At 41.2% G+C, this 14,779-nt stretch overlaps 1 protein-coding gene across 1 annotated transcript in view; it reads right to left on the reverse strand.

The window, feature by feature from the left end:
* Positions 1 to 1,814: 1,814 nt before the first annotated feature.
* Positions 1,815 to 14,779, reverse strand: part of CACUL1 (CDK2 associated cullin domain 1) — a 74,799-nt gene continuing 61,834 nt past the window's right edge. Inside the window, exons 8-9 of the mRNA XM_055424557.2 lie at positions 11,440 to 11,483; positions 1,815 to 11,020 (exon numbers count right to left, since the gene is read on the reverse strand). Coding sequence (XP_055280532.1) covers positions 10,980 to 11,020; positions 11,440 to 11,483 — 85 coding nt within the window. The 3' untranslated portion in view covers positions 1,815 to 10,979. The remainder of the gene's footprint in view (positions 11,021 to 11,439; positions 11,484 to 14,779) is intronic.

The following is a 14,779-nucleotide window of genomic DNA, read 5'->3' on the forward strand; positions in this document are numbered from 1 at the left end:
CATTTTTATCCATCTCAAAACAGACTTTTGATGCGCCACCAGCCCCAATAGCTATGTGTTCACTGGATTCACTGTGGTTCTCTACAGTGGAATCATTCCCCTTATAATTCTGAGAAACCCATGGGATTAAAGAAAAAAAAAAGAAGCTTTCTTGGGGAAACAGATTTACCTATCAAGACTTGCAAAGACAGGACAGTGTTTCTATAAATCCTTCCCCCAGGTTCCCCTAGGGTTTAAACTTCAGGTAACCATGGTACAAGCTTCCCCAATGGCTCAGCAAGTAAAGAAACTGCCTGCAATGCAGGAAACATAGGAGACATGGATTTGATCCCTGGAAGAGGAAATGGCAACCCATTCCAGGATTCTTGTCTGAAAATCCCAAGGAAAGAGGAGCCTGGTGTACTACAGTCCACAGGGTCACAAAGGGCTGGACATGACTAAGCATGCAATTTGACAACCATGGTACATTTCTAGAAATGAAGAAGTCATCAGAGCAACGCTATGCCTCAGATTTTATCCAGATTTCTCCAGTTACTCCACTTATATCTTTTTTCAATCTCAGGATGCCAAATGGCATTTTGTCACCATGACTCTGTACTTACCTTCACATGTCACAGGTTTTTGGTTTTCCCTGGTTTTTCACGACCTTGACACCTGTGAAGAGGGGCAGTCAGGTGTCCTGGAGAAAATCCCCCTCTTGTCTGACACCACAGAGGTGAAGTGTCCTTCTCAGGGCATCGTTATCGGGGGTAGGATACCACATGACTCATGGTTGGGATGTGAACTGTGACCACTTGGTTAAAGGGCTGCCCCCAGGTTTCTCTGTGATGAAACCTTTTCCATACTCAGAAGCCAGTCACTGAGTCCAGACCATATCCAGGGGGAGTGTAATTAAGCTCCACTTCCTGAAGGCAGAAATATCAAAGCATTTCTATACATGTGTTAAAACCACACTAATAAATATTTGAAGAATGAGACAACTTTTGAGTTTATTTCTCCTTCAACAACTTCCATATACTAATTTAGCATTCATCAGTCGACCTTGTCTATAGCAACTATTACTATGGTTTTCTAATGGATTTTCTATTTCTCCACGCACGCGTGCATGCACGCTTGGCTCAGTAGTGTCTGACTCTTTGTGACTATAGCCTGCCAGGCTCCTCTGTCCATAGAACTTTCCAGGCAAAAACACTGGAGTGGGCTGGCATTTCCTTCTTCAGGGGATCTTCCTGATCCTGGGATTGAATCTGCAAAGCCTGCATTTCCTGCGTTGGCAGGTGAATTCTTAACCACTACACCACCGGGGAGGCCTCACTCCCCCAATACTGGTTTAAAAAGCGATGTATTCTGAAAGGAGCAGTGGGACTCCACAATGCTGGGACGACGACACCATTCTCTTCTTGAAAATTGTGGTCTGAGTGCCCCCACAAGGCAACCGGACTTAGACTTGATCTTACATGAGAGCATCTTTACGATATTTTACGAGATGTGTGTGTGTGTGCGCGTGCATGCCCAGTTGTGTCTGACTGTTTAGTTGTGTCTGACTCTCTGCGACCCCATGGACTGTAGCCTGCCAGGCTCCTCTGTCCATGGGATTATCGCTATTGCAGCAAGAATACTGGAGTGGGTTGCCATTTCCTTCTCCAGAGGATCTTCCGGACCCAGGAACCTAAGCCAAGTCTCCTGCTGCTCCTGCATTGGCAGGCTGATGCTTTACCACTGAGCCACCTGAGTAGTCCCATTTTCTGAGATGGAGAAATTTAAATCCCAGAAGAGTTTGTTGGTTATCTCACAGTAACATTTGAAAAAGTATCATCAGTATTAAATATGTTCTTTATTTTTTAGTGATAAAAACACATCTGCAATTTGCCAACCTTTTTTGTAGTGACAAGTGCCTGTCAATAATGCAAACATGGAGGTACTTTAAAAACAAAAAAGACTTTATCCAACCCTTCAAACTAAAGATGCTATACTGAGAAAGAAAGTTGCTACTTTTTCTAAAGAAATTCATGTTAAGAGCATCTCAAAATGGCTAGACATGATTCCAGCTTTATGAAAAATGTGTTGTCCAAAATCGTTCACCTATAAAACCTCTTATAAGAGCACACTCAAACTTGGGAACTAAAATTCAAAAGTGAGTTTCAGTAGATCTTGAAACCATTTAACAATAAAAATACCACACTCACAATTACTGAGCAAGAAAAAGTTAGGGACAGTGAGACAGATGGAAATTTATTACAAAGATTTCAACAAACACTTTAAGACTAATAGATGGAACTGAAAACAGTACTGTTTTTCAGAAAGCCAAGTCATCTGGATCCACGTCTTAATGAAGTGGTTGTTTTTTTTTTTTTCCCAGCTACAATAGCCATAAGAACTTAGCATTAAAATAAACTTACCTTAGAATCACACATTGCTTTTATTGTGAAGTGTTAAAACTAGGAGTTTCAAAAATAATGAAGCATTTTAAATAATATGGCTCTTACTAAACTTTTCAGAAAGAGTAAAGGGTTTTTTCTTTTTTAACCACAATACACACAAAAAGTATTTTAAAACATTTTCACCTCATCTTTCTCATCTACTTTTTGTCTTACGTGTATTAGTACAGTACACAGACAATTTAAAAATATGTATGTATGTACAGATGCTGGGTCAGTGCTCTACACAGTGCAGTTGGGCGACTGATTTACACAGGGTTCTGTTTCCAGACCATTGCTTACATTCATAGAACAAGTGTCTCCCACCTCAAGAAAATATAAATGGTACTGTCTTCTAGTTCTTATAATTTTTAGTCCATCTGGAATTTCTTTTTGGTGAACTGTATGACTGAATTTTCGCCAGCTGGGTCAGCACTTTCCACTGAATAATCTGTCATGATCAGAACCATTTTAAATACCCACCTTTAACATGTTTAAAAGCATTTGAGTCTATTTTAAACCATCTTCCATTAACTTGTCTTTTGACACCAGTGAAAAAATTTAATTGCCATTGTAAAAAAAAGTGTTTTTTGGTACAGCAAGTTCCTTTTCCCTCTTTCGATGAAGATTTTACTTTCATCTGTTCATACTATCACACAAATTTTTTTATACTTAAAATACTTTTTGGTGTTTGGACTGGCTTTGCACTGAATTTATATATTAATTCAAGAACTGACATGTTTACTAAGATCAAAATGTTCCTATCCTCAACTGCTTACAAGCCAATGTTCCTCTTTGTTCTCACTTCCCCTTTACCCCACCTTCAAGGAAACCATGGTCTTGAAAATGAAAGTTGTTCTGTCGTGGAATTCTCCACGCTAGAATACTGCAGTGGGTAGCCTTTCCCTTCTCCAGGGGATCTTTCCAACCCAGGGATCAAACCCAGGTCTCCCACATTGTAGGTGGATTCTTTACCAGCTGAGCCACAAGAGAAACCCACGAATACTGGAGTGGGTAGCCTATCCCTTCTCTAGCACATTTTCCCAACCCAGGAATAGAACCAGGAGCTATCAGGGAAGCCCCATGGTCTTAAATGTTAATAATTCTCTTTACAGTTTTACTACTTATGAATCCCTAACAGAATATACTGTCTTATGACTTTATATATAAAGGTAATTAGGCTGACTATACTCTTCTGATTTGCTTCTTTGTAACTCAATGTGGTTTCTGAGACTTACCCAGGCTGATGCACAAGGCTGTGCACTGCACTTAGGCCTCGACACAGATCCCATGCACACACACACATTTCATCTCTTCATTTCCCTGTAGGTGGGCAGCTGGCTCTTTTCCTTTTTGATTACTACAAACACTGCTGTTGTGACCATTGCTGTACATGTTTCCTGGGTATTCACATCTGATGTGAATTTCTCTAAAATTCTTAAGATACACCTGACATTCAACTTCACTAGCTAATACTATTTTCCAAAGTGGTAGTACTGACTTACACGCAGAGTAGCAGATGAAGTTCCTGCTGTCACCACCTCTGCAATTTTTAGTATTTCTGACCCCTCCCCCCTTTTTAAAACTGCAGTTGACTTACAATGTGGCATAAATTTCTGCTGTGCCGCAAAGTGACTCAGTTATACACACATAAGTTCTTTTCCACTATGGTTCACCCCAGAACACTGAATAAAGTTCCGTGTGCTACACAGCAGTGCCTGGTTGGTTATCTATATGTAGTAGTTTGCACTTGCTAATCCCAAGCTTCTAATTTATCCCTCCCCCGCTGCCTGACTTTTTAATTGTTGCCAATATAGGAACCAGACACTGCTACTTATGGTTTCAGTGCGTGTTTCCTGATTACTGATGAGGCTGGGCACTTTTTCATGCTTATGGGCCATTTCTGTTTCTTCTGTGAAATGCCTACTTGTGCTTTTTGCCCAGCTCTCTCCTGAGTCGTTGCTTTCTTACTGATATACATTCAGGTGCTTTTTAAGGATTATGCATATGTCATGATTATCTCTACCTTGTTCCAGTTTGGCCTGACTTTTTCATTCTGTGGCATGTTTGGTAAACAAAAGTAGTTACTATTAGTGCAACCAAATTATTTATTGCTTAACTAATGGTTTGCACCTTTTCCCCTTCCCCCTAAAGTCATAAAAAATATTCTTCTATATCATCTTCTAAGTTTTACAGTTTTAACTTTAATCCAGTAAATCTTTAATCCACTTGGGACTAACTTTTGTGTCTGGTGGAAAGTTGAAGTCCAATTCACTTTTTTTCCTTTGTGAAAAATAACTGAAGCCCCATTTAAGAAATAATCCGTCCTCTTCTTCACTATCTGCAATGACTACCTTTAACAAAAGCTGGTTCTAGAACATGAGTGGGTCAGTTTCTGAGCTCTTTATTCCTGTCCGTTCATCTACTTATCATCTCGGTGCCAACTACACAGTGTTTTAAGCACTCACTGTATTTCACAGTGAGGGTCATACTCCGGTAATTCTAGTTCTCCTCATACCTCACCTTCTTTACTAGTATCTTGGATATCCATGGTCCTTTGTTCTTCCATTTAGATATTAGCATCAGCTGGGATTTTTTTTTTTTTGATTTACTTTAATCTACTAACAGACTCGGAGAAAGAGTTGAGACTGAGATGATCTTACCAACCACTGTCTCTCTATTTATGTCAACAAAGGTGCTTTTTAAAAATTATCGATTTCTCATTAAAAGGCTTATGTATCTTTTATTACGATTTTTAGGTACTTTATGACTTTTCTGTTCCTAGTATAAATTCTATTTCTTAACAATATTTTAAAAATTTACAGACATTACTGCTTGTGGTTGCTGCATGAAAATGTAATAGACATTTGCATATAGATTGTGTTCCAGCAACCCTGATAAACTCACAAGGCTACTAATCTGCCTTGTAGATATTTTGGATTTTCACAGACAATCTGATCACACATTAATCTGTTGATAGATGGGTCACATTAATTGATTTCCTAACATTAACCAATTTGCATTCCTGAGATAAATCCAATTTGGTCATCACTGATCACCATCATCACATACACACACTCACATTGGTGTAGAGGTCAGGATGGCCACTCATGCTGTAGGCTAATGAATGTGGTAGAATATGGAGTGTCGTTATCATTTAGGAAGCATCATGAATATAAGCAAAACCATACATTCTGTATTAAAACAAAGTTCCAGTAAACCAGGTATCAACATAACAAGGCCAAGGACATCTGTACAAGATTTATTTCATTAACCACAATGTTTTAGAGTGACGGTATACACCCTAACACAGAAGGAGTGATTCAAAATCCATCAAGAGTTAAAGGTCAGAGCCAAAGTCAGTGGCTCTGAATCCCCAGTCAGTAAGAGTTTCATCCACCATCTTGTTCTTCTTGGATTCATAAAAGAGCTGATGTAGAGAACACCCTGTTCTAAGCTCTACCATGCTTTCTGACAAACAAGGACCCCCAGGAAATAGACTTCATCGCTTCAGCCTTGCTCTGGCTACGCTGGCAGGTGGCAGAAGCCTTTTGTCTGCATTTGGCCTCCCATTTACTCTCAAGCATCCCTGTCTCCAGTCATAGCTCCCCTCAACATCACATCTGAACAACTCCTGAATTGCATGGCTGTAATACTGACAAACAGGGCAAATGAGAGCAATTAACTTGCCAACTGTTGAACAAGACATACCCTTTGAAGAGAACAGCCACAGTCTTATTGCATTTAGTACATAGTCACAACATTGAAATGACATTTGAGAATCAATACAAAATATTTATTTTTTTCAAACCACAGAATTCACCTCAGAGCCACACTATCAATTTCCCAGAATTATAAGCCAATAACACATTGCATTTCTAAACAATGCAATCCAACCAGAAATGAAGATAATTTCCAATCAGTAGGGGTACAATATACCCTACGGTCCTATAAGAATGTACCTCTAATTACCATTTTCTTAAATTCTCCCACAGCCACTCCACCAACATAAGCAGAAATAGTATAGGTACGTGTGCCACTTGGCTCTGGAAAGAGGTTCGAAATGAGGTCTTGGCCAGTGGACATGGGAAAGTGTCAATGACTGAGTTAATGAACAGTAGGAATAGAAGAGGAATCATTTCCCTTGAAAAGAACAAAGGTCCTTTCATAGATCCTGGTGGCCAGAAACTGGGTCAAATTTCAACTCGGTAAGGAAAATAACAGGAAAACCATTTCTCCATGAATACCTATGACCTCTGTTTTAACTTCTGATACACATAAATTTCATCTTATGCAATCTTACTGAAAAGAGAAATCACAACTAAAAAGGTCCTTATAAATCTCTTCTAGGTGTACATCAAGGGATTTATATTCTGATCTTAAAGTCCTGTTAAGAGACCTGTGAAGAAAGCTGAAGAACTGATGCTTTTGAACTACGGTGCTGGAGAAGACTCTTGAGAGTCCCTTGGACTGCAAGGAGATCCAACCAGTCCATTCTAAAGGAGATCAATCCTGGGTGTTCTTTGGAAGGACTGATGCTGAAGCTGAAACTCCAATACTTTGGCCATCTCATATGACGAGTTGACTCATTGGAAAAGACTCTGATGCTGGGAAGGATTGGGGGCGGGAGGAGAAGGGGACGACAGAGAATGAGATGGCTGGATGGCATCACCAACTCGATGGACATGAGTTTGAGTGAACTCCGGGAGCTGGTGATGGACAGGGAGGCCAGGCGTGCTGTGATTCATGGGGTCGCAAAGAATCGGACATGATGAGCAACTGAACTGAACTGAACTGAAGAGACCTAAAGTGGATTAAAGTCAACATAATACTCTGAAGCTCAATGAGATACTACTAAAAACAAACAAACAAACGAACATCCAAACAATGACTGGATAACTAATGCAGGGGTTCTGTTTTGTTTTTTAATTGTAAAGTTTTTTAATAACCCAGATTAGTGTATATTCATAGAACAATGTTATCTAATACTAGCTGCTTATTGGACAACTGAATTTTAGCTCAAGGGTAATGCCTCGTGTAATAATCATGGAAATAATAAACTGCAATAAAAAAGAAAAAACACAGAGAAGAAAACAGAGCCGGTCTCAGTGAGAAGACGAGATCTGAAGGGTGACCCTGGGAGAGTAAACAGCTTCTTTAAATACTACGACACAAGCACTCCTGCTCATTTAGCTCCGGAAACCAATTGTGTTTGCGATATCACCATTACCTTTGCTTGTACGTGTGCACAGACCATCACTCTGAAGTTCTCCTTTTGTGCTGAAAAACTTTCAAATCCCTTGTTTGTTTGGTACGGAATATTACAGCGAGGTGATGCGTGTGCAAACTCTTCCTGAGGAATTCTTTGTGTGTGCAAATTTGCAACCTACAGAAAGCATGGCATGCAGCAAGAGGAGTGACGGCGTCGTGGGGCTGTAGCACTGGGGATATCTGTGCGTGCAGCGTTATCGCCACAGCCCACTCTTCTGCAAGCTCACTTACTTACACTTTGACTTTCCGAAGGGAGGGGAGGGGAACCGCCTCCAACTCGTAAAAGGGACAGGGAAAAAAGTCACTTTTCCACAAAATTTAATAATGCACAACTCATGCGCCCAGGTATTTGTCTCTTTTCACTAACTCCTATCTAAGAACTAGTAGATGAAGAGTCACACCACCAGGTTTTGCTCTCTGCCCCACAGAAAACACAGCAGTCAGGTTAGGGTGCAGCTGTGATGAGAGAAGGATATGAGACAACACATACTGAAGCTTAATGCCAACTTTAAAATAAGTACCATCTCTCCAAATAACGATCATCTATTGATGTGAAGTGTCACCATTCCACAGTGAGTGAACTGGCTTTCCCTGGAGGGTCCGGTTTCAGGCTGCACGTATACACTAGTCCATTTGGCAAACCAACTGCATGTGGTGACTCATGAGACGATCAACCTGCTTTACAATTCTCTGCCTTTGATGATTTGGGCCCCATAAAAAGCCAGTGTTTAACTATGGTGTGTAAACTACACACTGTACTGGCAAGAAGAATACAAGTGAACACGTGCAGGAAATACTTATAGGCAGACAGTGCTTAGTCAATACAAAATGGAGGCATTTCTTACTTCTTCATTGCAGACTAAGAATTTTGTTAAGAATCCCAATTAAATAAGCAAGGTCAATACTGAGTTAAAGAAATAAGTTCTTCATACTACAGTATACCTCAAAAGGCCAAGATGAGTAAGAACCAGGTTGAATGCACTGGGAGAAGGTGTTCCTCCAGTGCCTTCCAATCATAGCTTTGCACCACTAAGCCCTCACCCATAGCGAGCTGTAGCCACTGTGCAAAAATTTACAGAGAGACTAAATTCTGCAAACTTTCCTCTGCCCACTTTCTTAACACACACATAATAATAAAAAGAAGACAATACAAAATATTCCCCCATTAACTAAACAATGCAAAAAACATCCAAAGATTTTAATGCCAATTCACATCCTAATGTGATGCTTTCAAAGGGAAGGTTCCGTTGTTGGCCAAAGAATACTTCCTTCCCAGAAAAAGCATTTGGGTACATTACTAGGATAATGAAGAAGTCATCCACATTTAAGGAAACATTCCAATTTAATTCTTTTTCAGAAATATTATTATTAAAACTACTTGAAAGAATTTGGTTGCAGGTGTTATATTTATAAGCCTGCAGTAAGCATTCCATTGAGTAAAGTAAAATTTGAACTTCATGATAAAAGAGAATTATTCCTTGACATTAGAATGTTATGATGTGGCAAATCAAACCGTACAGGGCACAGTGAGAGCCTATTAACTAGTCTTAACAGTAATTCAGTGTTTATCAATACAATCCAAGACGCTAACGGCATTAAAGGAGCACGGGTCAAAGTCCTCCTCAAAATCTACCAACTCTGGTTGATAAGTACTTAAAAAAATAAATCGAACAACCTTTAACTTTTGCTACTCTGAATATTAATTTTACAAATAGAGGATTTCTATTGGATGACTTGACTTGCTCCTAACACAACACTTCGAACTCATCCCGACCCTGCTCTCCGCAAAGGACCAAGTGAACTGGCAGAGGCAATTCTATGAACAACCTGCAAATCACAAGTATGATAGTCAGTATTCCTGATATGTCTTCTTTTTTTGCCCCTAGTCCTCTGAAGAGATAAATCAGTCTGACATAGCCAACAAAGCCAAAGAGAGTCAAGCATATGCTTGATTTAGATTTAAGCAAAACTGAGAAGGAACACATTTTCTACTTGTCGCATCTATTTTCCTTTGCCTTTCAAAATCAATAGGGTAAGCGTCAGAGTCTTTTATAAGGAACTAAATAGCACTGTGAGTGTATGGAAACAGAAAATATAGCTTGGCCAGAGCCAGAAGGGAGCCTTAAAACAGCAGTGCTACTTCTTCTCTATGACACTCGAATATAATGTTTTAAAAGATACAGACTGCAGACTTTTTAAGTATTTATCTCACCCATTTAAAATGAGACTGATCAGGAAACCCACACTATTGATTACGTTTGGATTTAATAACCGTATCTGCTTCCGAGAGCATCCCAGGAACCAGCTTTGACCACTGGGTAATTCTTAACAGTATTAAAAAGTGAGCTTTAGTGCTGAAGTACTGCCCAACCCTAAACTAGCGTAATGCCAACACTACAACAGCCAGGGAAAGCCTGTTCAATGGCAGAGGAATGGAAGTGTTCTACAAGAGTTGGTCCCCAACATTTAACAAGAAAATACCACTGCAAGGCAGGGGGAAATCTGACCCGTGCATAACGTGCTTCTCTTTCCCAGCTGATTTCAGCGTCCTGCTATGAAGTCACACCCGACATCTTGGCGGGTCAGACTGTGATACCATCAGCTTTTTCGGGAAGCATTTGTGAGTTTGACAACACGGTCACAGAGCTGCAAAGTGCAGAAAGCTCAAGGCACAGAGTAGAAAAGAGCTGTGAACCGATGGGGGTGTGGGGAGGGGAGAAGTTACACTGAAAGCAGAGTTAGCATTTTCCTGTAACAAGACTTTCTAATGCTAAATAAAGACCAACTCTTTCTTTTAAAGGGGGTTGTTTTGGTTATGGGTGAAAAATACTGTATTTTGTAATGATCTGCTTGATTTTAAAGCAAAAGACATCTTGATGTGTGAAACCAATATGCCAAAGTGCTAAGTCCACAAATGAACCAAACAAGTGCTTTAAAAAAATTCTTCTGCTCTTATATTTTTTGGAGGAAGCTGCTGATTTTGGCTGCCGGATCTCAGTTAGCAATGGTCACTCTTCATGATGTGTGTTCCTCACGGAATCTGTAGATAAACTCATTAGAAGATTGTCCCATTTCAAAATCATACCCAAGTCTAGCAGCAACTGTTTTGTTTTTGTTAGTTTTTTTTTTTTTTTTAATTACAAACCAAAGAAAGAAGTCCAGCATCCTCTTCCAAGAACAGCTTGGTGACACGGCTCCTGAGTGTCTGCGGGACCCCCGCTGTGCTCTGAACACAGTCTCTGCAGCTCCAGTGTCCTCTCTTCAGGAAGGAAAGTACGTTCAATACATTCACTATCTGTACCCTCTGGAACTTGCACAGGCTGATGAGCTGTCTGGAAAAAAAAAAAATTGGAAAAGGGAGAAATATTAACAGCAGCCAGCATCTGATAATGGTAGAAATCTGCTTATGTGACACATATTTCTCACCCCTCTCCCAAAAGTAGATCAGGAAAAGAACCTCAAAACCATGTGACTGTGAATGACAAGAAAGGGGACCACATCACCCGGAACTGAGTCTGGATACTTATCTCATTCGAGTGGAGAAGAAAGAACTGGCAGTCTCTTGACAACTGCCTGAGAACTACCACCAGCAACTGGGCTTTCCAGATGCCACGGCTTACGGAACAGTCTGACCTTGACCATACACAGTGCCCTTGGAGACCACCATTAGGAACTCTGTGGATATCATTATGGCCAGAGGCTGCTTCACATCACAAAACCATCAAAGATGGTAAGGAGCATCATTACTTACTATAAGTCAACTCATCCCCAGCTCTCTTCCGGGACTGGTCACCTCTGGGGATAAGAAAAGAAGGAGTCAACAGAACTGACTGACATCTTCACACACCGAAGCAGGGGAGAAATGCGCCGGCATCACTGACGATGGAGGTGGGGGTTTTCCCACGGTAACAGCCTATTTTCAAACTGACGTTAAGTCCCTTATAACCTCAATATTCTTAGCTAAAAGGTGCTACCTTATAGAAAGCCATTAAATGAAGGAAGGATTATCTATAAGGATGGGTCCTAGAAACTGGTTCAGACTAAACTGTCCTTGAGGACAAATCTAGGCTCGATTAACAACATCCCTGGTGAACTGCATATAACAGGGCAAATTTCAACTACAAAATAGAATAAATCAAAATCTCCCTCTAAGAGTCCTATTAAGGGATTGAAAACTGCTTAAAGCGTTTGAAAAATCTCAGAAATCTTAGTGAATACCCTTCTTGCAGATAGAACATGAACCTTTACATACAGTAACCAGTTCACCTTAAATACCCACAGTAATACCTAAATACCTACAGAAGTTCGAGTTCCACTTAAGAGATAGGAAAATAAGAGTTCTATGCTATTTGTAAATCCTTTTGTCTCTGCGGTTTCTTAGACAATAGCCCAGACAAATGACTAAAATGCCTAAATAATGAGTAATAATAACCAATCCACAAGCTTTTTCTTCCTCAGTCTCAGCAGCATTTACTCGGTTGATCTCCTCCTTCGTGAAACCCTCCAAGTTCTGCCCAATGCTCTGTCCTTGGACACTTTCTCTTCTCCTCCACATATGCTCTCCTTAGTCTAGGAGAGTGGTCATACCAGTCCTGTGACTTGAAATACAATCCTTATGCCCACGGCTCCCAGATTTCTATCTCCAGCTCTGAGCATCATTACTTACTATATCATTACTTCTCTCCTGACACTTCGGTCTTGTAAGGCCCAGTTGTCTCATCACCACTGTCACCTGGATGACTTCCACATTCTGCAAATTTACCACGGCCAGAATGCATTCCACCCCCACGCCTTCCTCAATAAACTGCACCAACATCCGCCCAACTACTCAGGCCCCAAATCCTACCTCATCCTTGATTCCTCTTTGTCCCACTCTGGAGCCTTCTGTCTCAACACATAACCCAAAATCAACCACCGCTCGACCCCACAGCTACAATGCCAATCCCAATCCACTATCACCTTTCCCCTACACCACGGCAAGATCTTAGTATTAGTCCAGGCAAGAGCCAGAGCTATCTTATGTTAAAAGCATGTATAAGTCTAGTCAAGGCTATGGTTTTCCAAGTGGTCATGTATGGATGTGAGAGTTGGACTGTGAAGAAAGCTGATCACCAAAGAATTGATGCTTTTGAACTGTGGTGTTGGAGAAGACTCTTGAGTCCCTTGGACTGCAAGGAGATCCAACTAGTCCATCCTAAAGGAGATTAGTCCTGGGTTGTCACTGGAAGGACTGATGTTGAAGCTGAAACTCCAATACTTTGGCCACCTCATGCGACGAGTTGACTCACTGGAAAAGACTCTGATGCTGGGAGGGATTGGGGGCGGGAGGAGACGGGGACGACAGAGAATGAGATGGCTGGATGGCATCACCGACTCAATGGACATGAGTGTGAGTGAATTCCGGGAGTTGGTGCTGGACAGGGAGGCCTGGCATGCTGCGATTCATGGGGTCGCAAAGAGTCGGACACGACCGAGCGACTGCACTGAACTGAAGACGACATCTCAGCTCTGATTAAAAGCCCTTCAGTGGCTTTTTATGACAGTTAAAAAAAATAATAAAAAAACCTCAAAGTCAAATTTATTTTCCCAGTCCTGTGAGTTATGGCTCTTATACCTCTCCACACCCATTTTCTCTCTCTGTTCAGCATACTTCAGCCACTCTGGCTTTCTTTCTGTCCCTGGACACGTGAGCACTTCTGCACTTTTTTCTACACCTGCAACACTCTTCTCCCAAGTTAGGCACGTGGCTATCTCCTTACTGTTCAGCTGGAATCCTCCTCCTCAGGGTCATTACATAACCAAGTGAGGGGAACAGCCCCTCGTGCATGCCCTCGCCAGGTACTCTCTATCCTATACTCCGTCTCATTTTCTGTGTAGTACTCATTATTACTCAAAATAATTTTTTTACATGTTTGCTATTTATCTCCCAACAGCAGAGTGTAAGCTCCATAAAAATAGGAACTCTGCCTGTCTTGTTCACCCAGTATCTAGAAGCAGTACCTAAGCACAGAGTTCAGTTCAGTTCAGTTCAATCGCTCAGTCGTGTCCGACTCTCCACGACCCCCTGAATCACAGCACGCCAGGCCTCCCTGTCCATCACCAACTCCCGGAATACACTCAAACTCATGTCCATTGAGCTGGTGATGCCATCCAGCCATCTCATTCTCCGTCACCCCCTTCTCCTCCCGCCCCCAACCTTTCCCAGCATCAGAGTCTTTTCCAGTGAGTCAACTCGTTGCATGAGGTGGCCAAAGTATTTGCAGTTTCAGCTTTAGCATCAGTCCCTCCAATGAACATCCAGGATTGATCTCCTTTAGAATGGACTGGTTGGATCTCCTTGCAGTATAAGGGACTCTCAAGAGTCTTCTCCAACACCACAGTTCAAAAGCATCGATTCTTCGGCGATCAGCTTTCTTCACAGTCCAACTCTCACATCCATACATGACCACGGGAAAAACCACTGCCTTGACTAGACGGACCTTGGTTGGCAAAGTAATGTCTCTGCTTTTTAATATACTATCAAGGTTGGTCATAACTTTCCTTCTAAGGAGTAAGTGTCTTTTAATTTCATGGTTGCAATCAGCATCTGGAGTGATTTTGGAGCCCAAAACCACAAAATATCTGCTGAATTAACAAATTAGTGCATAACGGATAAACAGCCTCCACAGATGGATTAAAATGCTAACCCAAGTATTTATTTCATGCTTTTGTGTAATCTTCCAGATTACCAAAGTTTCCCACTTTTTCTGGTTACGATCAAGACCAGGAAAGAAACCTCTTGCTAAGCTGATGAGGAGTCTTAAGGACCAGAAGAAAGAGACACACCAAACGCTCTCTGAAGGATTTTTCTCTCAGCCGAGCATTTAGAGAAAAACTTAGCACGAACTAGGTTCAGACAGCCTAACAAATTCTAAACAGATCCACCCTAATGCTGCTTTTGAACACCTCTATTGTTAATACACTATTTGGCCAAAGCCGGCTGAGAATCTTACATTAGTATCATCATAGCTTTGTTGCTGTTCAGTCACTAAGCCGTGTCCGACTCTTTGCGACCCCATGGACTGCAGCACACCAGGTCTCCCTGTCCTTCA

This window comes from Moschus berezovskii, chromosome 12, assembly GCF_049115385.1.
Source record: "Moschus berezovskii isolate FMDL1 chromosome 12, NW_MosBer_1.0, whole genome shotgun sequence".
NCBI lineage: Eukaryota > Metazoa > Chordata > Mammalia > Artiodactyla > Moschidae > Moschus > Moschus berezovskii.